Raw genomic sequence first — 26,210 nt, 5'->3', positions numbered from 1 at the left:
AAATTTCACTTTACTTTACTTTTACTTATATGTTTTTCACTAGAACTATCGGGTAGGCCAACCTTTGGTCCATGGGAGCCACTTTGGGTAGTTTGGGTAGCCCTGCTCTAATCTACTCTAATACCCACTGCATATAAATTTAGGGCATTTCCGTTTGAGGTGTGAATGATGAGTTCAAATGATAGAGGAAGACAAACTAATTACAGACAGCAGGAAGTGGTATCTTGTGATCCCTTTGCATCTTGTTTCTCATTTCTCAGTGTATCTGATCACAATTTATCTCTCACTTACTGAGCTGGTGACAAACGAGCTGCCTGCTGCAGTCACAAGCCACACACACAGACCACCAATCATGATGTATTTCCGGTTGTAGCGGTCCCCGAGATAACCAAAGAGAGGTGCCAAGAGTAGGAAACTGCAGATAAAGACTGCAAAAATTCATTTTTTTATGTAACAAGTTGAAGAAAACCCACTCATGAAACATTAACAAGAACATGGGCATCAAAGCATAGATCTCTGACTAATTTAGAACCAAAAAGGGCCATACACTTGTGTGTGTGAGTGAGTGTGTCATTTTAAATGTCTTGAAATAACAGCAGTCTGCAATTCGCTTGCACCACATGTTGCACAAGTTCATTTTAAGTAATGCAGGGTAAAAGGGTACGTTCATAAATAGTGTTTCTCTCTCAGAGATATGGTGTGTGAGTGTGTCTGTGAAGGAGATGCATTATCATACCTGTTTGCAGAAGTGCAGCTGTACTGTCACTAATATCAAAGAATTTCTGAATGTTGAGAAGGACACCTATATGACAATAAAAACAATTCATGTGTAAGCCCACGAAAGAGAAGCAGTGAATGTTGCCTGTTGGTAGGAAGTGTTGTCACATGTACACAATAGATCATCTAACCTGCTACTGTGTACCGTTCCATGTAGTTGATCAAGTTGATGTAGCAAAGCACAGCTACAGCTATATAGGCACGTCTTGGTGATATGGGCGCTTTCTCCCCTGCCTGTGGTGCAAGTGATGAAAGGCTGTTTACAAAAGAGCCATAACGTAGACCAGAGCTGGAGCTCAGACTCCATCGAGGTTTTGGTATACCAGGCACTGATCCCCCTGGCTCCATAGTGAGCAGCTCTTTCTTTACCTGGAAGTGGAGGATATATGACTTAGTTTTAGAGAAATCATTTACCCTCTGTGCTGCAGCATGTGCACAGTAGTTTGGCAACAAGTCTAATTAGACAACTTAATAAAGCTTAGTGACAGGACAGAATTATACTGCATACAGAGTGGAAATACTTTTTTTGTGGATACAAATTACAGCTCTTCTTGCTTTTATCTTTCAAATAAAGCCTAATTGCATCACAGAACAATAAGTGGCTGTCTCTATCCCACTGTACATTTATCAGCCTAATGGCACATGGTGAGAGATGTATTACATTTCTTATGTGTTGCTTTTTTAAGTTCTTTGCGACTGTGCCCAAAAAAAAAAGTAATCTAGTTTGGCGGAAATTAGTTAATGTGGTTTGTGGAAAACTTAAGAAACAGTCTTTACAGAACAAAAAGCAGTTACACAACTGTGTAGGAGTAATTTGTTGCAAAGTGACAGAAAAATGAGAAGTACCTAGGAAAGTAAAATACATAATACTGTAAAGAAAAGCATTTCACTAGATCATTTCAAATGTGGTATGAAAGATCCTCTGCATTCTGCTCTGGTTAGAGTCAGTGAAGTCACATCAATGTCTATAGTGCATAAAATCTTTTCTCTAAACAACATAGTGAAATACAATTGTACTGTTAAAGCTTTAGCTGCAAGAACTGAAGCCCCTTTTATCAAACATAGGCTTACTTACTTGTTGATGATGTCTTTTTTATGTAATTTGCTCAGTTCATTCCATATTCAAGGTTGTCAGGGGATGGAGTGTCTCTCAGTGTCTCTCTGAGGCTTGAAGAAGCTAACAGAGGCCTCAGCTCTAACATGCCTCAAGAGATATTAAGTTAGCAAAGGGACCAGCCCACTGTGGGTTGGTCATATGCTTTCACACAGATCTTCACTGTGATGCAACACTGTAAACAAATCTAACACAATTTTTCTTGTATTTTTTTTTCTATCTTGTAATAAAGAGGGAATAAAAGGATCATTTTAAATATCATTATATGCTATGGGCCTAATTCATTTATTCATTTTAATTCATTCACTTTTTAGCAGCGTTATACACACATCTTACATAAGAGATGGACAAAAGGGTTAAGATTGTTTAGGTGGTTGTCACTTGGTAAGCTATAGATAACTGTATTCTGACTTTTGTCAGTGGTTCCCATACATACCCAATCCCATACAGCTGTTTAATTGCTGCTGTGCTATGTATAATAATGTTAGCACATTGAATTGCTTAACAAGATTTGCTGTTAACAATTTGTTTTCCATTTGAATGTTCAGTACAGATGGTGAAGTGATGTTAATCTGCACACATGTTTATGCACACAAATAATCTCACTGACCAATCATTACATTTTCATTTTTTTAACCTACATCCTTGTATGGCAACATTCCACTATTTATGTAAATTCTAGACTCACTTTTTATTCTGAACCTCACTGTTGTCACATGTCCACCATTGACAATTGTCTAAAATGATCTAAACAATGGTTGTGAGATAGCAAAGCTTTAAATCTTTAGCACATTGTGAAATAAATGCCTCTGTCTCAAGGGCTGACCCCAAAATTGATGTTTTTGTCAGCAGGTTTGGAGAATCACTAAGAGACCGCTCTTGGTTGCCCTCTCAACACCAAGCTAACTGCCATAAAACCTAAAATCATGGTTCAGCGATATGGCAAACATTATTATTTAACCTGTACATTCATGTTAGACATGAATGTACTATAGTAGGCCCACTTTCCAAAGTGAACCGAGATCTGACCCTTCAGCATTTCACAGGGTCAACTGTTTCAACTAATTCACTAGACCAAACATAAGCGACTCTGAGACAAAAAGCAGAGACAGGCACATCAGCCACCAACGCAGTTACATGTGGGGTTAATACCCAGCAATTTTGACCACCAATCGACTTCCTCTTTCACTCTTGTCAGAATATGCTGTAAAGTTGTCAGGGTATGGGATCATTTCCCAACTTTAAATAAACCAGTGATATTAGTTATAAATAAGGAAAACTAATAATGACACAGTGTAAGAAATTAAGAGAAAAACGTGTGGGCCTAAAAAACTAAAAAAACAGTATGCGTTTGTCTGTTGTTTAATTTATTTTCTGTTTTTACAAAACTTTAGGTTTTCATTAATACTGTTATTATTATCTCCCCATTATTGGTATTATTAGTATTAGTTGTACAAGTAGTCCTGTAAGAAATACAACCAAAGTAAATGTTGTTATCGTTTTGTTGAGGGTTCTTAAGATCAGGCCAGTTGCCGCCACCTAGTGTCTACTGTAAATATTACAGTCAACACTAAGATCCAATATCAAACCGGTTTGATGAAGTGGAAACATTTTCATACAGGGCCTCAGTGTTCATGCATTTCAGGGTGAGTCTCATCCTGTTTGTGTTTTATGAGGAAATTATATACTGTAGCCTAGTGATTAAAGCAGATAAATGCTACACTTACACATTATTTACTGAATGATTCAAACGGACAATCGCTCTGCACTTCACAGCCATTGATTTAAAACTACACTCAATGACAAATCTTTCACAGAGAGTAGGCACCCATGGGACAAAATGTCATCCAGTCAATCTTGCATATAACCAGATGCAACATTCCTACATTTATGATTGACAGTAGTGTATCTTTGAGGGTTTATGAAAGGAAACAGTGTGACAGCCCATGATGTGGCCTTGGCCCTCTGTTGGCTGCCTTGTGTAGTAATAGTTCAGCTGAAACAAATGGAAGAAATAAACTATAAAATATAGTTTATATGAGATATAAGGGAGAAAATCTAAAAAGTGGTACTAATAATTACTAGATTAAGGATAGTAAATGGTAAATTCAGGAGTGCACATACAGGAAAACATCAGGAAATGTCAAGAGGACTAAAAGCATACTAGACTGAAGAGATCAGTTTATGTTGTTTCACTTTATTCTTTGTGAAGAGCAGGGTTGTTGCAGCAAATATAAGAGGACATTGCAATCGAAAGGATAACCAGGAGAGGGCAGTAATGCACCAATGAGGATGTCTGCTGCAGTAAAATCTCAACGAAGAAGACCAGCAGCCAGCAGCAGTAGGAGAAGGCGACGAAGAAGAAGAATGACGAGAATGCTAAACGGAAAATAGAGGGGTCGAAGTACTGTTTGGTGAACATTAAATTAACGCCGTTACCTCAAAATATTACCATTGAACATAGCTACATTACGTTCGCTAAGCTATGACAGAGCCTCAGTCAGCGCTGTTACTCAGGAGACAGCTTGCAGGTAATTAAACCTTGGTGTGAAGGGATGCTGGACGCCGAGCTAACGATGGCAGTTAACGTTAGCTGTGATTCAAACGATGCTGCTGCTGCTGCTGCTGCTGGCGCAAACTGTTTTCTTCAACGATAACGTCCCAGGACAAATAAACTGCACGGAGATTATAGCAGTGCAAGTCCGTAGACACATTTCTCTCTTGAAAAACGTAACGCCTTCAGTGTGCTGCAGCTCGTTTAGATGTGTTTCTACGTTGCATACTGCTTTGAGCTGAAAGCCGCTGTCAGAAGTCCCGACCACTTTCTGCTATCAGGCGAGCTAACAGCAGTTAGCCTACCGTTAGCACTTAGCTGGCTCGACTGACTCGATGTGTTTACATGTCTCTTTATCGACATAACAAGCCGTGCTTTCCGCTTTTAGACATTGCGTTTGCTAGTTATGTAATTAGCGTGAGGCCAGTTACTATATTTATGCATAAATCTACGCAATGTTGCATTAGTTGAGCTATTTTCCCTAGCTAACTTAGCCTTGTTGACTTGTTAACATATTTCGCTTGCTAACCATCTCAATCTGAAGGCTAAACTTAGCCGCTGTCACTGTTGTTAGCTTCAACACTCATGTTAATCAGCATTATCCGTTAATTTAACAGTCAGCTGAGAGTTAAATGTAGCTACCCTGGTGTTAGCCACCGTTCAAACGCAGCTCAGCCGAACACTTTACAATAACAGTCCAGGTTTTGTTTATTTCATATGCAGTCTGTCAGGGACATAATGTGCTCCTTGGAGTTTTTTAAATTGTATCTCCATAGTGATTGAACCATAGTGATTGAACCATAGTGATTGAACCATAGTGATTGGTAATTGACCTGGACCTGAATATTGAGTGGGGTTTGAATGAAATGAGGTAACTGAAGTAATGTCAGAAATTTAAATTACTGTCACTGAATTCCTGAAATTAGCATATTTTTATTGACAAATACACGTTCCTATTATAGACACTGATTTATGATAATATAATCTAAAGTGGCATTGAAATCCACTTAAGTTTTTACCTGACACGTGGTGCTTGGAAGAGGTAAATATGTCAAAGTGTCTTCTTCATACTTCACTTGTAACACAGAAGCAGCTATTTGGAAACATGGCTTTAAATGAATGTGCAGACTGCCAGCGGAACAAGAAGTAATAAATCTCTGGAAAGCACTCAAAGAGCACATACTGTACCTCTCCCAAGGCCTGCCAATAAACAAATGATAAAACATGCTTAGCAGTTCTTAATCTTCTATGCAAATCTGTTTCAAAATACACACAAGAGATTTTGGGGTAAATTCCTAAATCCAGTTAATGTAGCATTATGCAAAACTTGACAATTCGACTCATGAACACTGATGCAGTTGCAGTAGTGCCAGCTGTTGGTGAAACACCTCCAACCCTTGCAGGATGGTTTAAGGTGTATATGTGCACATGATCTACATTTGGTTACAGTTGCTCGCTGTGAATTTCCGTTTTAGGTAAATCGGCAATGTGAAAGAATTTTCAGCAAAATGTCAGAATATCACAAATGGACTTACTGAGGCTCATCCAATATGCTACATACAACAATTGTATTGGTGCCTTTTATATGGAAGGGGATGTTTGTCTGGGTTTATGGTGAGGGCCTGTATGAGTTTTGGTAAAATATATATATATATTTTTTAGTAAACTTTCTGCACTGCCTCACAGTTCAGAAATTATGAGTGAAACATAAAAATCTTTATAAATGGCCACTTATCTGCATTATCAGCACCAAAATGGATCAGTTCATCCTTCACCCATTGTGTAACATCAACTGAATTTAGTAGTGGTATTTGAGATGTCATGGTAACTAACTAGACAAATACGACTGTCGCACTTTTTCTCTCAGTATGTGGCCTAAAAGCACTACAAGTTGATCTCTCCCAAGATTTCTGAAAACTACCTATAGAAGTGGTTGTGGTATTTTAGTATGCAATTGTTCACTAATTAATTATGTGTGAAGTTGGATGTTGCAAAGTACAATATATATCTGGGGAACTGCAGTGCGATCCAGTGAGGGGGTACGAGTTGGCTCTGGGCTCTTACGGTGGTGTGTGGTTTCAGCACCTGCTGCTTCTTCCTCAACCCCCAAGCAAGGCCTCTAAGACGAGGCTTATGTTGACTTCTCAGCAGTCTTCAGAAAAGCACAGCTTCAGTCCAGTCAACATACTGTATGATAAGAACTAATGGCAATTTGTCATTGCCATTTGTTTTTCTATCTAGAGCTGAACAAAAACCCAGTGGAGGGATTCTCAGCAGGCCTGATCGAGGATAATGATCTCTACAGATGGGAAGTCCTTATCATCGGGCCTCCAGACACACTGTAGTAAGTCTATCGCTGTTACATCCATGTGATACAGAAGGAGAAGTGTGTTATTATGTTATGCATTGAACAACTCTTATTGAAACGTTTATATTTATTGATTATACTGATTTTTCTCTTTGATCTTTTTTGTTCACAGTGAAGGTGGTGTGTTTAAAGCTCATCTGACATTTCCCAAAGACTATCCTCTCAGGCCACCTAAAATGAAATTTATCACAGATATTTGGCACCCTAATGGTAGGTACAGGTGCAGCACACGGTGAATGTGATATTTGCCTTTGTTTGTAGTAAGACCTGTGTGAAGAAGTGGAGGTTACACCTCTATCAAAATGTAAATGTAGCCATTTTAGAAGTAAAATGGAGTTAAACTCTGCAGATAAACACAGAGACAGAGATGTATGTCTCCTTCACACCTCGCCTAACCTGCTGTTTTGATAGTGGAATCACAGGTTAGAAAAATCCAAAATTCGAGGTATGTTTATTCAGCAACTTTTCAAAAACATATTGCTGACAAAGAAAGTCAAGACAGATATAGCCTATATGTGTCTTGTCCCGGTATGATATTGCAAGGGAGACGACGGGCGGGGCATGACGGTGTGTGTGTGTGTGAGCAGAGAGAGAGAGAGAGAATTTACTTTATGAAGTTAAGGAGAAAGTGTGTAGGAATGGATTTAATACAAGTGTTAATTTCCTGGATGGCGTGGCAAAATCCATACTTCGATCCAGTGCACCGTACATAATAATTGATATTCACTTACTGTCACCATGCTAGTTAATAGAACGTAACTTTGGAGGGAAGAATGGGGGGGGGGGGCGTGGAGTTGGGCCTATTCCAGGTTCTGATACATCTGATGACACATACTGCTTAGACATGCAGAGGTTGCCTTTGCCAATATTTGATTGCAAAGTGGGGCTGATATTTCATTAGCACTATCAATGAACAAATCATTAATTGGTTTGGTAGCTAATTGGCTAAATGTCATGTAAATGAATATTTTAAACAAACATGAGCATCCATTGTACCATAGACATAGAAAAAGCACTTTCTGCTTCATAAATTGTATACCACATGTCTTTTTTCCCCAGTTGGACAAGAATGGAGATGTATGTATTTCTATTTGCACGAGCCTGGGAGGACAAGTACGGCTTGAGAAAACCAGAAGAACGCTGGCTGCCCTATCCACACAGTGGAAACCATCATGATTAGTGTTATCTCTATGCTGGCAGACCCAAATGGTGACTCACCAGCAAATGTGGATGCTGCGGTAAGTGTTACTAGTTCATAAAGGTTGATTAGAAATGGCATTTGAAGAAAATGGATGTGGCTCTTTCTATGTAAAATATTTCTGATGGTCCTTCCATGCCTACATTTTATCCCTTTTAAACCACAAATTTCAGTAACACCAAACTTATGTTTTTGGGAAATATAGCGTATACGTATATACATTATATCACCATTATATGTACTACTATATATATATATATATATATGAAATATGAAATTGTGTGACAAAATTACAGAATTAATTCTTTACCCTTTTTCCCCTCTGCAGAAAGAGTGGAGGGAGGACAGACATGGCGCATTCAAAAGGAAAGTTGCCCGTTGTGTACGAAAAAGCCAAGAGACTGCGTTTGAGTGATATTTAGCAAGAATCTAGCTTCAAGTTTTCAGGGCAAGTATTCTTGAGTTTATCTATTTTAAAAGCTTTGGTTCTCAATCACAACTAACTTCAACTGTTCATAAACAGCTGCCTGTTGCACCACGTAGATTTAAGTGAAATGTCTGTAGTTTATTAGGTCCACCTAGCTAACACTAATGTTCTGTTTCTGATGAACTGTATGATCGTTATAGTAGGCTGCAGTCGGTGGTGCTGTTGAGGATGTATTGCATTATACAGAGGGGTGGTTCTTTTGTCTGGCCTACCCTCGTTGATTATAATGTTGTGGGACAAAAGTATAACGCAATGCAGTTCAGCAGCACCACATACTGCATCCTCCAAAATTATTGTAAATCAACATCTCTCCGAAACAGTTTTAACATAGACGTAACATTTTAACCTTTGTGAAGGAAGAATTTATTGCAGGAGGAAATTTGACTGCATTATTTTTAATCATTAACTTGATTGGGGCATAAGAAATGACTTTTATCTATGACTTTGAATTGCACACTCATCCAGTGGGTCTCACATGCTGTAGATGTATTCTCGCCCTTTTCATCACGTCATATTTGTGCCTGTTTCTGTTATGACTTGTGTGATTGGTTTTGCTGCTAACAGTTTTCTTTCCTGTTATTTCACGTGTGCTTTCCAACAGGTCTCCAATTGAAAATCAACATGGCACTGTTTCCTGCACTCTTCCACCCTGTCGTCAGGCTTGTCCTCCTTTATTTTGGCAGGAACAGACTGGTTACTGTAGGCTGCAATAGAACATAACAGTGACTACAAAGGCTGACAGAAAAAAACGCCAAGCAAGTGCCAACTCAAAAAAAAAACAAAAAACAAAACCCAGAAGATGATAAAACATTTTTCAAGTCTATGAACTGCTTCAACATTCAGGAAGATATTGTAAAGACATGTATATAGCACAGACTAAACCGGATAATATATAAGCTCCCTCTCCATCCATCAAGACACTTAGACCAAATGAGTAGCGTTGGTTCAGAAAGATTTATTTTTGTCCTCAGCTCCAGCATGCATTAGTTCTCTTTAGATTGTTTTAACGGGAAGTCTTACATAGAAAGAGAATTGTGATGCTGTTGGAGGAAGGTCACCTGTGAAGAGCTCGATTGATTCAAGCGAGACATGAATGACGTGACTGAAGTGTTTTTTCGAGGAGTACCGCCATATTAGAATACATTGTGGGTTCTTTCACACACTCAGAACTCTGCATCATATGTGTACCTGAATGATTTTGTTTTTCTTTATCAGTTTGAAGTCTTACCATCCTGCTCCGTTGACTTAAGAAAGGCAACATACCCCTTAATTTTTGTGCATGCTAAATTTTGTTTATCTTTTTTCAAAAGTGCCTCCTAATAAAATGCTTGGCCACTTCACCCTGCATTGAACAAGTGTTGAAAAATGTTGAAAAAAGATGGAGAAATTGTGTACCACTTATGTATGAATTTATTTAATAGCCAGGGAATCTGTATAATTAGGGAATTGGTAACAATTTGGTGTAGCAATAACTCCCCTAGTATGAAGTGTACACGTGTTAATTTTTGATATCCTGATACAGTTTGAGGTCCTATTCTCCAATATTCTGTTATTTTAGCAGCCTCTCTTTTCCTTGTTTGTGTTGTCCTCAGTAGGAATTGTTATGCATGCTTTCTCGTGTCTTTTGTTTTGTTTTGTTTTTTTGCTGAATGTTTCTGGGATTTTGTTTGCGAATGTTTGAGTGTTTGTGTATACAGTATGTGTGCCCTTTCTGTTTTGTCGCCCTTTCCCCTGATCCACAATCTCTTGATTATTCTGCTCACTGAACTATTGCAGTTTTGCCTAATGTACAAAGACAAAAATACTGATGTATATTTTTCATGTTATGAAACCTGTCACCTGTAGTGAGTTCTTCTAAAATATGACTTTTTTTCAATATTTACTTGTGTATTTAATTCAGATGTGTTTTGGCTGCAATTACATACAGTTATGTATTGCTCATGACAGAGAGAAACCTTTCATATATACAAAGTGTTCTCGTTGCACAGAAGAATGGCCTTGGTAAGAGAACAGTTCATGAATTTAAACATCGCCATCATCTGATTCGTCAGCAACATCATTCTTCAAATTATATATTTTGGTGTAACATTCTTTACATGATTAATTTATTGTGGATTTAGGGGATTGTGCCAAGAGCATGTAGTTTCCTATTCTGCTATTTCCTTTTTATAAACCCTGCTAGTTAATTGTTTAATTACTAGAATATTGTGGCAAACCACACAGCCAAATACATGAATTAAGTAAACCAGAGCTAATGTAATATGGCAGGTTGGGTGTAAAGAATATATACTCTTAGTTCCAGCTCACAAACACCTGTAAGTGTGTAAACGGTTTGGTGTCTGAACATAACAAATGTAATGGAGTCTTATTTCCACCATACAGTACTTTGATAAACTAAATGTATCTTCAATTATCTGGGAAACAATCCTCTCGCTCAGTGAACATTTTATCAGCAGCGAAACCATTATAGCTTTCATACATATAATCTAGAAATTAGTATTGGATTGTATCATATTGTCTAAAAGCTCAATCCAGTAAAAAAAAGTGAGCGACTTCATCACCTTTTACTGTGGTCTTCTGACACAATGCATGTACAGTAGGCCTTCCATTTTATTTATTTCTAGGGAACAAGCATGTGCCACGATGCCATATGTGGCCCCACAAAAACCAGACCATGACTAAACCCAGTTCAGCAGCTTTGTTTCACAATAAACTCCTCCACACTCCAGGAGATCTGAATAGGAGTGTGATAAATAAGACGCACCAACTGCCATAAATGAGTCTTTGAATGTATTGTTATTTTAGCATTATTGACAGGAGGGCTTGAATACAATCCACTGTGTACTTGGGTGCTTACTGTACTGTAGAACTATGCCTGGCACATTACTGCAACTTCTCATCTTAGAGGTAGGAGTTTGGCAGGAGCACTTGAAGGCAACACAAGTTTGACAGCGGTTCACTAATTTGATGTTCCTCGCTGCTTTGGATCGGAAACTCCGTTCATCTCTTGTCAGTGAATACACCTCCATATTCCCACACTCAATGAAATAATAAGAGACTGTATGGGCTGTTACCGAGGACTTCTGCTTTTGTATGTGAGAGAAAAACTGGCAGGTTGCACCTTATTATATATAGTATAGAAAATCATCAATTTATGGATTAAACCACGTGCATAAGATTAGCACTTTAATAATATAATTCATTCCGTGAAAGAAGAATGATGGTCATGTGATGTACTAGCAATTAACGCGTTTTGAGTAACCACTTGAACGCAGCACCACTGCCTACTATCAGCCTCTCCGTCGTATCGCGATAGAAAGCATCAGGCCACGGAGCTAACGCTGAGCAACATGGCGGAAGGTATGAGATTGGTTTTTTGACTATTTGGTACACTCCCTGTTACCCCCGTATGCTTGTTGATCTGTCGGACTGAATCAACTAGTGCTTGGCGGTTAAATAAGCCATGTAGTGTGTGCGGCTGAAAATACGAAGCAGTGCGACACTTGTCTTGTCATACAGTGAGCTCTGTCGTTAGCTCTCGTTGATGCTGCTAGCTGAATTTTATAGCTACGAGTTAGCCGAACTGGGTAAGAGATGTTGGTGGGTTGGGTTGGGTTGGGTGGGACTGTGGAGAACAATTTTCTGTTCAGGCACACTCCAGGTTCGCTACGTAAGAAAAAAACCTTATGTTAACTTACAGAATTTGCAGGTAATGTTGGTTTTAATGTTAGCTAAATGTCAACGTCGCGGATCTGTGCAAACTGTGTATTATACTAGCTAACGTTATAATCTCTGCATCCGATAACTGTCGCTGTTTTGTCCATGAAGACGTACTTTTTAAACACAATCTGATATCAGTTCTGTGAAATGGAGCGTAAATACGGGTCAGGAGACTTCACAGGACAGGGCAGGTGTGTCACTCCTTGTAACGTGTCATCTGCACCACCTGGCAGAAGTGCCATGGCCAAGGGCACCACCTGTATTTGGACCAGACATAAGGGAATGTCTGCTGTGTGTTCCTCCTCAAGGGAAATCTACTTACAAACTTCAATCCAGAGAATAAACTCTCCGATCTGTGCTGATAGGGTTGTGCGACGAGCTGCTTCAGTGCTACTGAGCAGATATTTTATGGACATGTTAAATGATTGTCTGAGCCTTTACTCAGGTGAAATACATTAATACAATTACATGGAAAAGAGAAGCACTTATTTTTGTTAGATTCTAAATGTTTAAAAGTTTAATGGCACTTTCTTTGTGTTTTGTGTTCATAAACACTGCCTTGGCTTATTGCTTTTCAAAGATCACAAGTCCTGACAAGTACATTTAATTCAAGTTTTGTCTATGGTGCACTGTTTTTAAATGTTGAGGGTTTGTTGTATATACAGCTGTCTTAGGACCCTCCACCCCTCCAGCTGCTTTACAGCTGCATTAGTGATGCCTGCTAAAGCTGGCAAAACAAAGGTGGATTAAAGTATATTATAAGAATTTGTCCATTGGCTGCTGGTTAGTTGGTCTTAAGCTGCTGCTCCACCATACCACCCTTCCTGTGTTGAGCTGATCAGGTGGTTTTCAGAAACACTCCCCTTCTGTTCCTCATGACCAGTAGCTGTGCCAGTAACGGTTTACAAGGGAGGACGAAGTAACGTGCCGTCTCAGCATTCTTTCCTCACTAAAACTTTACTGGTTTAAAGGAAGGAAATGGGCCTCAGTGAAACTCTGTGGAATCTAGGCTGAGACATGAATTAGTGTTGTAACACTCAGATCTGCAGAGAGTGGATTTCACTTAGAGGAAAAGGGAACGCGCTGGCAAAGCAAAAATACTGTCTGTACATTCTGCTGTAGTCCGTTTTTAAGATTTGGAGATTTGTGTCTTGTATGTCTTTTTATATGGGGAATGCTGAATCCCTTTTTTAAAAGAATTCTGTGGTACATAGGTGACCCAGCAAAGTGCTTTTAACACCTTTTACTGTAGGTGCAAATCCAGGTCATAACCTTTATGATGTGCTTCTTCCTCAACTTGCCATGTCATCCCCGCCATAAGAACAGTTTTTTGTAATAAACAATCCCAAACACTAACTACTGTATACTGGAACCATCACAGTTTGGGGGGAAAGTGCTTTTAAAGGGTTCAGTCCTAACCTGTGTCCAGAAATGGATCTGTCTAACCTACTTTTTCTATCCCTGCATCTTGTTTTGCCCTCTGTCTGTCTCCTTTACCTGGATGTGGGACAGAGGAGGTGGCCAAGCTGCAGAAGCACCTGGCCCTGCTCAGGCAGGAGTATGTGAAGATGCAGCAGAAGCTAGCCGACACAGAGAGGCGCTGTGCTGTGCTTGCTGCTCAGACTACTAGCCAGGGTTCCCCCAGCCCTGCAGCTGCAGACACCTTCATTAGCCGTCTGCTGGACATTGTGGCCGACCTCTATCAGCAGGAACAGTACAGGTGAGCATCATGGTTGGAATGGATGGGTACGAGTTCCATTTGAGATTTTGCTAATCCGGCATTCCTGAAGTGTTATTATGTAGTTGTGCGTCTGCTCTGCTGTGTGATACAACCCACCTATGCTGTTACATTGTTGCAGTTCTTGTCACATAACATCATAAATTGTGTTTTGAGTTTTGTTCAGTGTTCTAGGCAAACACATTTCCAAATTTTCATTGCACTTATTCTTTTTTTTGCTAGTTTTGGCATTATTTAAGACCTTGTATTGTATTTGTATGATAAAGTTCCCAGCATGCAAACCCATCACATGACACATCACTGGAAAGCCCAGGATGTCCTCTACAGAATGCTATAGGGCTTGATAGGGTAACTCGAAATACTTTAGGAAGATACAGGTGAACAAAATGTCCATTATAAAGGACACAAATGAATGGTTTCTCAGAGATAAATGTGCTGGTTTTTCAGTGATTTGAAAGTGAAAGTCGCAGGGGAGAAGCTCAGTGCCCACAAGTTTGTTTTGGCTGCTCGCAGCGATGTCTGGAGTCTGGCCAACCTGGCCTCCACCTCGGAACTGGACCTATCTGGTGAGCAACCCTGGTGTGACACACTGTTAAAGGAGTAATGTAAATCATGATGACAATCCAGCACTCACTCCACATGCTTATGGGTTAATAGTTGATGACTGATATTTATTTTGGAGGGGATTATGCAGGCAAGTCGAACTCCAGTATTGGGAACAGTTTTGCTCGTAGTAGGCCCCAATGCCTATTTTCCAGTAAGGTTTGAATTCATATAAATGTGAGCAAATGACAGCCTGAGAAATTTAAAAAGACAAAAAGACACCATTCTCGCTTTTCAAAATAAATTAGAAATGGATGTTTTTTAGTCCAGTGTTTGCAGAGACTGACGATCTAAATTTCCGTCCCAGCAGGTTAGTAATTAATCACTCAATGTACATTTTTTTTTACTATATGACATGATGAATTTCCAGATTGCAAACCTGAGGTTGCCATGGCAATGTTGCGCTGGGCATACACTGATGAGTTGGAACTCAGTGAGGATGATGCCTTTCTTATTGACTTGATGAAGCTGGCCAACCGCTTCCAGCTTCAGCTGCTCAGAGAGAGGTCAGCACAATACAGTTAAACTTTAATTATTGCTAGTGGTGGCATTACTGTTGCATAACACTTTATTGAGCAACATATGTGGCTTAACAGCCTGAAAATACATGTTTCTCTCCGCTGAGACAGGTGTGAAAAAGGTGTGATGTCCTCGGTGAATGTCAGGAACTGCATTCGCTTCTACCAAACAGCTGAGGAGCTTAATGCCACCACCCTGATGAACTACTGTGGGGAGATCATAGCCAGTCACTGGGTGAGTACCTTCAGATGGTGTCCGTAGGGGGTGTTGGTGTGTGTGCATGCCTTGGCAAGCATGTTGGGGATGGATGATTTTTAATGTTCTCTGAAGGCTTTTGGCGCTGAAAATGATACGTTACCAAACCATATTGCTGTTTGTTTGCTTTTAGCTATTAGCTGTCTGGATTATGTGTATCTACATACTTTTCATTGGTCCTGATGCAAGAAAAACCTGCCTTTTTTCAAGGGTATGAATCCACCAACCACTTTTTACCAGCTGCGTTTCACTGTGGGTTCATCACGTTCATTCCTTTTTGACAGATCAAAGTTATGTTTTTCTCACCAGTGTGTATCATGTCATCATTTATGATGCAATAAATCCAGAGAGCCCACAGCTCTGCAGTTGTCAAGGTTATCTTTATGACTTTGGTGTAGAAAATGGCTGTTGACTGTTACCAGCTTCTGACACCTTTGTCTCCTTTTTTCGGTTTTTATTGGCTCAAGCTCTGATAACTGCATTTCACAACAACAATGAATTCTCCAGCTTAAGAGCCTGTTAACATTGACTTTTCCCATCATTGGGCAGTTTTGATATTTCATTTTCTTGTTTTTCATTGATTGTCTTTTCTTAGGATGATCTGAGGAAAGAAGATTTCTGCACCATGAGTGCCCAACTTCTGTACAAGATGATCAAGTCTAAAACAGAGTATCCTCTCCACAAAGCCATCAAAGTTGAGCGAGAGGATGTGGTCTTTCTCTTCCTCATCGAGATGGACTCGCAGGTCAGCTGCCTACGTTACCATTTATTAGCTGCTTATTAACCAGGAATTTTGGTTTGTTACACTGTTCCAAGCATGATAGAATTAAAGTTTCCTATTATTCTATAAACAGATTGTCTGTTTTGTTTTTCATGTTGTTATCTCTTGTTTTCAGCTACCTGGAAAGCTGAATGAACTGGACAACAATGGTGATCTAGCACTAGACCTGGCGCTTTCTCGTAAATTGGAAAGTATTGCCACCACTCTGGTTAACAACAAAGCCGATGTGGACATGGTGGACCAGAGTGGCTGGAGCCTCCTGCATAAGGCCATCCAAAGAGGTGTGGGAAAGTCATTATTACTACACTTTTTGTTACCCGTGCATATAATTTTTTTTCTAGAAGTGGTGTCCAAAATAATGTTTTGGCTTACTTGGTGAAATTATTCAATAAACACCCCATTGGTGTACATTAAAGCAGACGATCTTTCTTTGTGACTGTTAATCTTCCTTCCCCTTCTTCCAGGTGATGAATTTGCCTCCATCTTCCTGATTCGCCACTCCGCTCAGGTGAATGCAGCCACGGTGGGGGCAGTGGAAACCCCACTTCACCTGGTCTGTTCTTTCAGCCCCAAGAAACACACTGCGGAAGTGATGAGCGGCATGGCACGAATCGCAGAGGCTCTGCTCAAGACCGGAGCCAACCCCAACATGCAGAACAGCAAGGGCAGGTGAGTCACGGGCCTCTTGAACTTGAAAGCAAAGGTACAGCGCAAAGTATGATGGTGCTTAAGCTGTGTCTGTTCTGGATTCTTTTTTTAGAACTCCCTTGCATGAAGCTGTGGCATCAGGGAATGAGCCAGTGTTCAACCAGCTACTACAGTGCAAACAGTGAGTTACATTCTGTCTTTTAAATTGAATTATTAAGTTTGGTTCTGACACGGAAAGTCACACAGAGTGCTTGGTGTTCAATTAGATGAACTCATGAGATCACGATAGCTTAGCTACTTGACTAAAATGGATAACTTACCATTTCTTTTTATTTCCTTTTCAAAATGTTCTTTTCTTTTTAGAAGCCGTGCTGACAGATAAAAGCAGACAACAAATGTAGCCTACCTTCATAGACTGATATTTTTAAAAACACCAATATTCTAGAGAATTTAGAAAAACTAATTGAAACATTTCACCTTGTTTGAAGGTGCCAATATTTAAGATTGTGTGACCCTGGTCATCATTTAGCTTTAAAGATAATCCTGTGTCTAACCTGATGTAATCTGTCCATCTGGTTAGGCTTGACCTGGAACTCAAGGACCACGAGGGCAGCACAGCTCTGTGGCTGGCCCTGCAGTATATCACCGTGTCTTCGGACCCTTCTGTAAACCCATTTGAGGACGATGCACCAGTAGTGAACGGCACCTCTTTTGACGAGAACAGCTTTGCAGCCCAGCTTATCCAGAGAGGAAGCAATCCTGATGCACCTGACACTACCACAGGTGCTGTTTTATAACCTCATGTTACAGTAACGTCTTGAATGGAATGATGCTTGTGCCTTTTAAACACATTCTCATCGTCATCTCCCTATCTTTTAATCCTATGTAGGAAACTGTCTCATGCAGAGAGCATCTCGTGCTGGCAATGAGGCAGCTGCTCTTTTCCTAGCCACTCATGGAGCAAAGGTCAATCATGTCAACAAATGGGTGCGTATGAACATTAGGCCACATAACAGCCAAACAATGACATAGTTTTGATAATCAGATCTAGTGTGCAAGAAGTGTGTCCTTTTTAACAGTGTGACACCAGTTACATGCTGTGTAACATGCAGCCATTACTTGGTCTTTTTACATCTGTAGACCTCTGAAAGTAACTTAACAACTTCTCTTTGAATCATAAGATATGAAATTCTTATGTGTTACTATTAAAGATATAATTAATCATTTCACCTTCTTTCAGGGTGAGAGTGCGCTTCATACAGCATGTCGCTGTGGCCTGGCAAGCCTGACAGCAGAGCTGCTCCAGCAAGGGGCCAACCCCAACCTGCAGACCCAGAAGGCTCTACCTGATGACACCCTTGGTGTGGCTATGCAGACCCCCCTTCACATGGCCATTGCTCACAACCACTCAGATGTGGTCTCTGTCATACTCGAGCAAAAAGGTTAGTATATGTTTTGGGTGTTTATCCATTTGACTGCCTGTAACTAAAATGCAAACATGGCGGGTGTTTTTCCTCACTACACGTTATCACTAATGTCCTCAAACGTCCTGAGATGGATCCACTTATTTCTCTCTTGATGGTTCTATTGCAGCCAATGCACTTCATGCCACCAACAATTTCCAGATCATTCCAGACTTCAGTCTCAAAGACTCCATGGACCAGACAGTGCTGGGCTTGGCCCTCTGGACAGGTACACAACACTACACCTCCACGGGGAAGTTGTAATACAGTCGATTTTGTGTGATCAAAATGATCTTTAGGGTGCATAACCTTGTTACAAGACTGCATGGTGTTCTGTGTATGTGATGTATAACATGTACAATCTGTCCCTGTCAGGTATGCACACCATAGCAGCTCAGCTGCTGGGCTCAGGGGCTTCTATCAATGACACTATGTCTAATGGACAAACCTTGCTTCACATGGCCATTCAAAGACAGGACAGCAAGAGTGCCCTCTTCCTTCTCGAGCATCAGGCAGACATCAATGTTAGGTAATGCCTGGGTTATACTGCAGTTGTAAAGCATTTGAAATAGATTTGACCATTTTATGCATTTAGTAGTTGTCCAACAGATGAGATGGCAGGAATGGAGGGGAGACAGAGGAGGAATTACATGCAATTAAGTCCCCTGGCCAAATGCAAACTGGGGTCATTGCTGTTTTGCCCTTTTTTTCTTCTTCTGTTATTTAAACCATTTTCAGAAACACTCAATAAGTAATGTGCAGAGGTAACATATAACAACCCAAAATAGGCCCCAAAATACAGATACAGGAAAAAGATGATGTGTCAGGAAAAGACCCCTTAGTTTTACCATTAGCAGCAACAAATTAATCTCTCAGTATCCACTTTTTGAGAATTGTGAGGCGGGAGTTTTTGATTTGTTCTAGTCTTGTCTCATGTCTTTATTTTTTTCTCTCCTACCAGAACCCAGGAGGGACAAACCGCACTACAGTTGGCCATTAGTAACCAGCTGCCACTGGTGGTGGATGCCATTTGCACAAGAGGAGCAGATATGTCTGTGGTGAATGACAAAGGGGACCCTCCATTGTGGCTGGCCCTGGAGAATGGCTTAGAAGATATTGCATCCACACTGGTGAGACAATATAACTACGTGGCCTACCAACCAATGGTAGAAGCACATACATCAAGGAATAATGTCCAAATCAACAAAATGTGAGCAAGTTAACAAAACGCTCCGCTTCTGAAATGCTCCTGGTGGGGCATGAAGCCGCATGGAGGACGTCCCAAAGCAAAATCACAGAGCAATGCCCGGAGGAATCAAGGCTTTAGTCTGTGTTAAAGCCTTGTTTTAGGCTCTATATATGTTGTATAAATAACATTTATGCATTTTGATTGAGTCCTGTTTGTCCCACCTAGGTCCGCCATGGCTGTGATGCGACTTGTTGGAGCACAGGGCCCTCTGGCTGCCAGCAGACTCTCCTGCACAGAGCTGTTGATGAGAATAATGAGGTCACCGCTTGCTTCCTCATTCGCAGGTCAGCCAATTTACCATCGTGGTTTTGTAAACCTAATCCTAGCTGTGGATATCTGCCTAAACTGTGAATATTCTGAGAAAAGTTTGCCAATTAGAATAAAGATCTAAAACTAGCATCCTGTCTGTTTTTAAGCTTTGTGTTATTGAGCTGGACGTAGTTGGCTGTCCTAACTTAGTGTCTGCCTTATGTGTGTGTATAGTGGTTGTGACGTGAACAGCTGCAGAAGGCCAGGCTCTAACGGGGAAGGAGACGAAGAAGCCCGAGATGGACAAACGCCTCTCCACCTTGCAAGCAGCTGGGGATTGGAGGAGGTGGTGCAGTGCCTTCTAGAGTTTGGAGCTAATGTTAATGCACAGGTCAGTCCTGTCACATCAGTGGGCCAATTTCTGTCTGATGCTACTGTTTTCCTGCCACTACAGCATACAGCTAATGAGAGATTAAGTGAATGGTAAACATGCTCTTTTTCTAATCCTGTGTCTGTCTATTTCTGTCAGGATGCAGAGGGCAGAGCTCCCATCCATGCTGCCATTAGCAGCCAGCACAACATCATCATACAGCTCCTCATTTCCCATCCAGACATTCGTCTCAACATACGTGACCGTCAAGGAATGACTCCCTTTGCCTGTGCCATGACACACAAGAACAACAAGGCGGCAGAGGCTATTCTCAAGAGGGAGCCGGGTGCTGCTGAACAGGTAGCGCTCACACACCAATTTGTGTCTCACTTAGAAAAGTTATGTTGACTTACAGACTGTTACAGTGTTAATCTCTCATGATCTCAAACCTCTGCTTCTGTCCAGGTGGACAACAAAGGGCGTAATTTTCTCCACGTGGCTGTGCAAAATTCAGACATCGAAAGTGTCCTCTTCCTCATCAGCGTCCAAGCCAATGTCAACTCCAGGGTTCAGGATGCAGCCAAACTCACCCCTCTGCACCTGGCTGTGCAGGCCGGATCTGAGATCATTGTCCGCAACCTGGTAGGAAACCTCAGATTTTCTTTCTTTTGCATTTACTATTCATGCCAATGTCAGTGTTATTAAAAGAGTGGTGAAGTTGATTTTGCGTGTTTCTTCTTCCAGCTTCTTGCCGGAGCCAAAGTAAACGAGGTGACCAAACACAGGCAGACAGCACTACATTTGGCTGCCCAGCAGGACCTGGCCACTATTTGTTCTGTGTTGCTGGAGAATGGTGTTGACTTTGCTGCTGAGGACGAGAATGGCAATAATGGTACCTTACATTGTTTTATTATTATGCTCTGTAATCCAGGATGCTTCTATTAAACAGTTTGCACCCAAATTGACAAATGTCTAATCTGAACAAAAATCAGATTACCCATCAAGTCTGTTTCAGTCTTTCATTCACTGCTATTATCTTTGAACAGTTGTCTGTCCTTAGACATTACATTAGACTCACTAGAAAGCTAAGATAAAGGTTCAGTTTTTTCACACAAGAGTTACATAGTAAAGATGGACATTGTTTTGTTCAAATGTGTCATTGCTTTCAGCTTTAAAAATTCCTGTTTACGTTACTCTATTCTCTGTTCTCTGTGTAGTTGATTATTAATTATAATATCACCATCTTTTGTCTGTCCTTCTTGTTGTTAACTGCCAGCTCTGCATCTGGCTGTGATGCAGGGCCGCCTTAACAATGTCAGAAACCTTCTCACGGAGTCCAACATTGATGCTGAGGCCTTCAATCTCAGGTACACTGCACAGTCAGTTTTTCACAGTCAGATGTTTCCTTTAGATCAATAAGGTCACACTTTTAGGTAATTGCTGCAGTATTTTAACACAATAGAATGCAGAATTTTAACAGTGCATAACGTTTCACCTTTTTAAACATAACGGATAACCTGTAGACCATAATGTCAACTTGCCTGTCTCCTTTTCATCGCATTATGTCTGCTCAGGGGTCAGTCACCAATGCATGTCCTAGGCCATTACGGGAAAGAGAACGCTGCTGCCATTTTTGAGTTGTTCCTGGAGTGTATGCCTGAATATCCTCTGGACAAACCAGATAATGAAGGAAACACAGGTACTGTAGCTTGCTTAATTATTGTTATTATTATTACAGTATACAAATAGCATATAAATACCCAAGGTACACCTGTGATAAAATGACTGTGGTCTGTATTTTATTGCAGTTCTGCTCCTGGCCTACATGAAAGGAAATGCAAACCTGTGTCGTGCCATTGTGAGGGCTGGGGCTCGACTGGGCATCAATAATAATCAAGGCATCAACATTTTCAACTACCAGGTTGCAACCAAACAGTTGCTCTTCCGCCTTCTAGGTATGTTTTCCACACTTCATTATCTATCAGCCATTCACCATAAATTAAAATGACAGCCCCAACTTAAGTGGTATGCTCGGATACAATGTGTTTGACCCTTATGGTGATCTCAGGGTTCATAACTAGGTAATTGTTGATTTATGTTTCTGTATTTGTTAAGATATGCTGTCCAAAGAGCCCCCATGGTGTGATGGGTCCAACTGCTATGAATGTGCTGCCAAGTTTGGTGTTACAACACGGAAACATCACTGGTTAGTAGTATGGCTTTTTATGTACAATAAATATTTTATTTATTCATAATTTCACATTTTAATTTAATGTCGAACTGTATGATTAAACCTGTGTCTCCTCCTTGACTGGTAATTCTAGCCGCCACTGTGGGCGCCTGTTGTGCCACAAGTGCTCTATAAAGGAGATACCCATCATCAAATTTGACTTGAACAAGCCGGTGAGGGTTTGTGACATCTGCTTCGATGTACTAACTCTGGGTGGGGTATCGTAATGCAGTGGCCTGGATATCCTCCACTCTCTGACACTGGCCATGCCAGGCCCAACTTGTTATTCAGGCACACCAGGAGAAGGGACATCAGTAGCAGGACATACTAACAAGAGTTTCCTGGACAGTTATGGACCATCATCTTTATACTATTCCAGTCTATGAAAAACTATTAATGTTCTAGAGGGACGTTTTAAAAAATAGAAAGTGAAACATTGTATTTTTGTTTCTGTTTCGATCAAAGTATCTTAAAGTGGATATAAGCAGCTCTCCAGCTCGGTGATGGCTGGACTGAGTCTGTTCATCAATTTCCCAAGCTCAATGATCTTTCCAATGATGATTATCACAAGCAGGTAGCTGCTGTAAGTACACATTTCAATTCAATGATGAACATTTGAATGATCAAGTCACCTTTGGAGGGGTTTTCCTGTTCTCTGTTGGGATATTTTACCATCAGCAGCCTTCATGCTATGTTACCTGCCCAAAGACAAAAATGTAATACTTAAATTTATGAGAGCCGAGGCTGCTGTCAACCATGGGCAGAGTAAACCTGTGAAATGCCCCTAGATCACGAGATCTACAAAGACTGAACTATCAGCATGTTCTCTGTTATCTTTCACTCTTCTGTCGCTCCAATTCTGTATTGACTGGATAAAGTGGGACAAATGAGGAGGATTTAAAGGGAAAGCAACTCAACTTCTATTTTAAATGAGCATCATTTCCAATTGAGATTTCATCTAGTTAGACTCAGATTTATAACACTGACATTGTATTAATTTACTGTAAGAGGTGAAAGATGTCACAAATGGACAAAGATGAACGGTCTATCACGTGTAGGCATCAGCCAAACTAAATGGATGTTTACTTTTTAACATGGCAAGTTGGGGAATGGGCTTATTTTAACAAGAGAGGAACATAAACGTGGTCCCTAAAACACAATTCTCTCAAAATTCCTCCTCAGTTACAGAAATGCCTCTTATGCCTATGCATGTCATTTAATTTGTAGCCTTTCACGTCATTGTCATAATCATAAATTATATTTCAAAATCAGTCACCAAATGATTACATTCCATTTTTGATCTGCCATGAGGTCCCCGTAGGAGGACGTGATCATAGTCCCCACAATGTTGCCTCAAGTCAAGTTGCTGTCTCGATCCATCACGTTTAACGCTTCTTGATTTCTAAGCCTAACAGGTGCACTTTATCAAGATCACATGGCATTTCCGATCATTGGGGAGAATGTGGAGCAGAGGGATGGCCAAGTAGTGGGGCCTCTTTAAGTATTGTTAAATTGTACAGATAAATGTGTGATATTTTTGACCACTACAACTGTTTTGTACTTTAATGCAGTTTGTGCTTGTCATTGTGACAAACCTAAATCTTGCCTCTGTTAATCTTTTATGCACATTATATTGTATCTGTATGCTCAGATATCTAGCCTGTCTCTTCCTGGTGTATCCTTTTAGAGAAAGGGAGGACAACTTTACATAAAGGTCATCGAAAACAAATGCATTGAGTTTTCTTCATTCTTCCTTTTTTATTTTGTTCATCACTGTGATATACTGGCAAAAGTCTGTCTCCTGAGTTTTGTGTGGCCATGAATAGGTCCATATTCTGGGCTGGCCCAGAGACTAGTGCTCTTCAAAAGAGCATGAGTCAGCATGTGGAGGACAGCCGTCATATTTCTGCAAGTTGGGGTCTTCCTCTGCTGCAGATGGGTCTTGTACACAGACACAACGAACACTGCTAGAGCCTGGAGAGAAGAGTTTCCTCGGGACACCTGTCCAGCCTCTTTCCACTCCACCACTGGAGAGTAAACAAAACAAATCAGTACATCCTTATGTATACCAATAACACCTGCTAGTATAACACGTTTTATTACAGTACATCACAAGATATGCCCAGTAAACATATTAATATTTCATATTAAGGCCAGAACTATTTCTATACCTCTTAGTGGAGCACCAGACTCTTCCTCCACCGGCAGCGCTCCAATGTGAGTTGCAGGCTGGGAAGCGTAACATTTCAGCCTCAGACTGGGCCTTAATTTGCTGGCCCTCAGCTAGTGATGCTTCCACCTGCAACAGGGCCTCTGTGGGCTGCCCAGTCTCACTATAGAACCGGCCTATTAACAGACCTGCAATTCAACAATGGAGAGGCTGGTATTTTACTGAACATGATGATGGATGCCCATTGATGAGGAGAAATACCTTAACACCTCATTCACTAGTTCATACTGCATATTCTTGAGTTGTTCAAACATTGGTAATACTGGTTAAATGTTAAATGTTGAATTTTTGATTCATACAGTATGTATTTCTTGTGTTAAGGGCTAAAACGTAGTACAGTTAACTAATTATGGCTCAGTGTTATATTCTTTTTTTTTTTATCGCGGACAACTACATGTAAGAGCATTTTAATGTTGTAGTTTTTTCAATAAGGAGTTAATTTGAGATACTCTGCATAGTACTGGGTAAATCAATAGTAGTAGTTCTGCATCATATCATATAAGCATATCAGATGTTATTTTGTGTAAAAAAGTCAACTGTAAGTGTCAAATAAATGTAGAGAAGTATAAACTACAATATTTCCCTCAGAGATGTAGTGGAGAATAATAATAAAGAAGCATAACATAGGAAAGTCCAGTATGTCAACATTGCCCTTGAGAACAGTACAGTAAATGCACTTTGTCACATTCTACCACTGAGTAATGTTAGTGTGTTCACAGTAGTTTACACTACATGGCAATAAATTATCTTAAAGCTAAACTGAACCTGATACAAAATGCTTGGAAGGTCACCGCTGACCAGTTTTGTTAAAGAAGCAATGCATGTGCAGTACCAAACATTCAAATGAAAGAAGAGACAATCATCACATACCTACAGCCTGGTAGCCCCTCTGATAGAAGGCCAGCCAGTCATAAAGGGCCATCACCTGCAGTGGGGACAGACTGGACACATCATCTGTCAGACCACTCTCTGTGAAGTCCCCGCTGACGAAGGCCAATGAGGCATCTCTGCCTGAAAATGCAGACAGACATAAAAGTAGAGTATATAGAATATAGCTATAGCATTATAGCTGATTATGTGCTATTATTAGACTGGGGTTTATGTTCCTGGTTTAGGTTTGCTGAGGGTTCGGCGTGTTAATCAGCATCAGCCAATGTTTAACCAGTGTGCTACGATTAAACATTAAAAGATCTCTGTGTGGTTTAATATTGACAGATAAGGTGTTTTTCATTAGCACAATATGGGTGCTGTAGGACAAGAAATCACCTGCCATAAAGTGATAAGCACCAGCAGGTCCATAGTGCTTGTATCCCTTGTGTACATCAAACACTCGGCCCAGTATAGCCAGGTAAAGGCCCCTGCTGCCTTCCTCCCCGTCGTACAACGATAATTCACGGCTGCTCAGTAGCCGCGCGGGGGGCCCCGGGGCTGATTCATTTCCAAATATAACGGACCACTCGCGAGAGAGGAACAACACTGCCAGCGATAAAAACGCGACAAACACAAAGCTGAGCATGCTGTCCCTTCAAGCGCTTTGGCATGTGCTGCATTCACATCACATTCCTTCTAACTGCAAAACAGTGACAACGCAGGTGCTTCCGTAAACGGGATCGGGAGTGCGCATGCGCAAACTACTAACGCAGAGGACGTTCCTGGC

The 26,210-nt window shown here is 40.6% G+C and overlaps 4 protein-coding genes across 6 annotated transcripts in view; 2 read left to right on the top strand and 2 right to left on the bottom strand.

Moving 5' to 3' along the window:
- The window catches only part of spns3 (spinster homolog 3 (Drosophila)), a 7,285-nt gene extending 5,297 nt beyond the window's left edge, over positions 1 to 1,988 (bottom strand). For 2 of the 3 annotated variants that reach the window (XM_035667234.1, XM_035667235.1), the window contains exons 1-4: positions 1,853 to 1,988; positions 909 to 1,146; positions 737 to 802; positions 292 to 428 (exon numbers count right to left, since the gene is read on the bottom strand). In XM_035667234.1, coding sequence (XP_035523127.1) covers positions 292 to 428; positions 737 to 802; positions 909 to 1,125 — 420 coding nt within the window. In that variant the 5' untranslated portion in view covers positions 1,126 to 1,146; positions 1,853 to 1,988. Of the gene's footprint in view, positions 1 to 291; positions 429 to 736; positions 803 to 908; positions 1,147 to 1,852 lie in introns of those variants that run through there. The other variant, XM_035667236.1, reaches the window with a different exon arrangement.
- Positions 1,989 to 4,211: 2,223 nt separating this feature from the next.
- Positions 4,212 to 10,376, top strand: ube2g1a (ubiquitin-conjugating enzyme E2G 1a (UBC7 homolog, yeast)). Its single transcript, XM_035666707.1, is given in 8 exon segments — positions 4,212 to 4,422; positions 6,687 to 6,789; positions 6,926 to 7,023; positions 7,874 to 7,907; positions 7,909 to 7,960; positions 7,962 to 8,051; positions 8,340 to 8,459; positions 9,100 to 10,376. Coding segments are annotated over 7 exon segments (510 nt in total). The 5' UTR covers positions 4,212 to 4,376; the 3' UTR covers positions 8,427 to 8,459; positions 9,100 to 10,376.
- Positions 10,377 to 11,793: 1,417 nt separating this feature from the next.
- On the top strand, positions 11,794 to 24,052 carry ankfy1 (ankyrin repeat and FYVE domain containing 1). The gene is made up of 25 exons (XM_035667320.1): positions 11,794 to 11,858; positions 13,731 to 13,938; positions 14,404 to 14,522; positions 14,930 to 15,065; positions 15,189 to 15,312; positions 15,929 to 16,078; positions 16,230 to 16,395; positions 16,579 to 16,783; positions 16,875 to 16,943; positions 17,343 to 17,545; positions 17,652 to 17,749; positions 18,003 to 18,204; positions 18,356 to 18,454; positions 18,601 to 18,754; positions 19,187 to 19,355; positions 19,640 to 19,758; positions 19,958 to 20,114; positions 20,253 to 20,453; positions 20,559 to 20,735; positions 20,838 to 20,985; positions 21,370 to 21,460; positions 21,668 to 21,792; positions 21,902 to 22,048; positions 22,209 to 22,299; positions 22,418 to 24,052. Exons 1-25 carry the CDS (start codon positions 11,849 to 11,851, stop codon positions 22,548 to 22,550), a joined length of 3,501 nt encoding a protein of 1,166 aa, XP_035523213.1. The 5' UTR covers positions 11,794 to 11,848; the 3' UTR covers positions 22,551 to 24,052.
- Positions 22,819 to 26,199, bottom strand: LOC118332148 (neuferricin). The gene is made up of 4 exons (XM_035667322.1): positions 25,820 to 26,199; positions 25,424 to 25,564; positions 24,495 to 24,681; positions 22,819 to 24,350 (listed from the first exon to the last, which is right to left on the bottom strand). The coding sequence occupies exons 1-4, from the start codon at positions 26,067 to 26,069 to the stop codon at positions 24,176 to 24,178; spliced, it is 753 nt and encodes a 250-aa protein (XP_035523215.1). The 5' UTR covers positions 26,070 to 26,199; the 3' UTR covers positions 22,819 to 24,175.
- Positions 26,200 to 26,210: the final 11 nt, after the last annotated feature.

This window comes from Morone saxatilis, unplaced genomic scaffold, assembly GCF_004916995.1.
Source record: "Morone saxatilis isolate NCDOM2014 unplaced genomic scaffold, NCSU_SB_2.0 Contig20, whole genome shotgun sequence".
In the NCBI taxonomy this organism is placed as follows: Eukaryota; Metazoa; Chordata; class Actinopteri; family Moronidae; genus Morone; species Morone saxatilis.
The sequence above is the reverse complement of the archived record's forward strand: the minus strand, read 5'-3'. Positions and strand labels throughout refer to the sequence as shown.

Bases quoted from the DNA above. Each gene is read 5' to 3' on its own strand.
- LOC118332148 (XM_035667322.1), bottom strand. From the start codon at position 26,069: ATGCTCAGCTTTGTGTTTGTCGCGTTTTTATCGCTGGCAGTGTTGTTC. The intron at 25,565-25,819 runs GTGATTTCTTGT...CTGCATTTTCAG, and splicing joins TGCTTATCACTTTATGGCAG to GCAGAGATGCCTCATTGGCC. The intron at 24,682-25,423 runs GTATGTGATGAT...GTTGAATTGCAG, and splicing joins GAGGGGCTACCAGGCTGTAG to GTCTGTTAATAGGCCGGTTC.
- ankfy1 (XM_035667320.1), top strand. The intron at 19,356-19,639 runs GTGAGACAATAT...TGTCCCACCTAG, and splicing joins AAGATATTGCATCCACACTG to GTCCGCCATGGCTGTGATGC. The intron at 22,049-22,208 runs GTATGTTTTCCA...GTATTTGTTAAG, and splicing joins GTTGCTCTTCCGCCTTCTAG to ATATGCTGTCCAAAGAGCCC.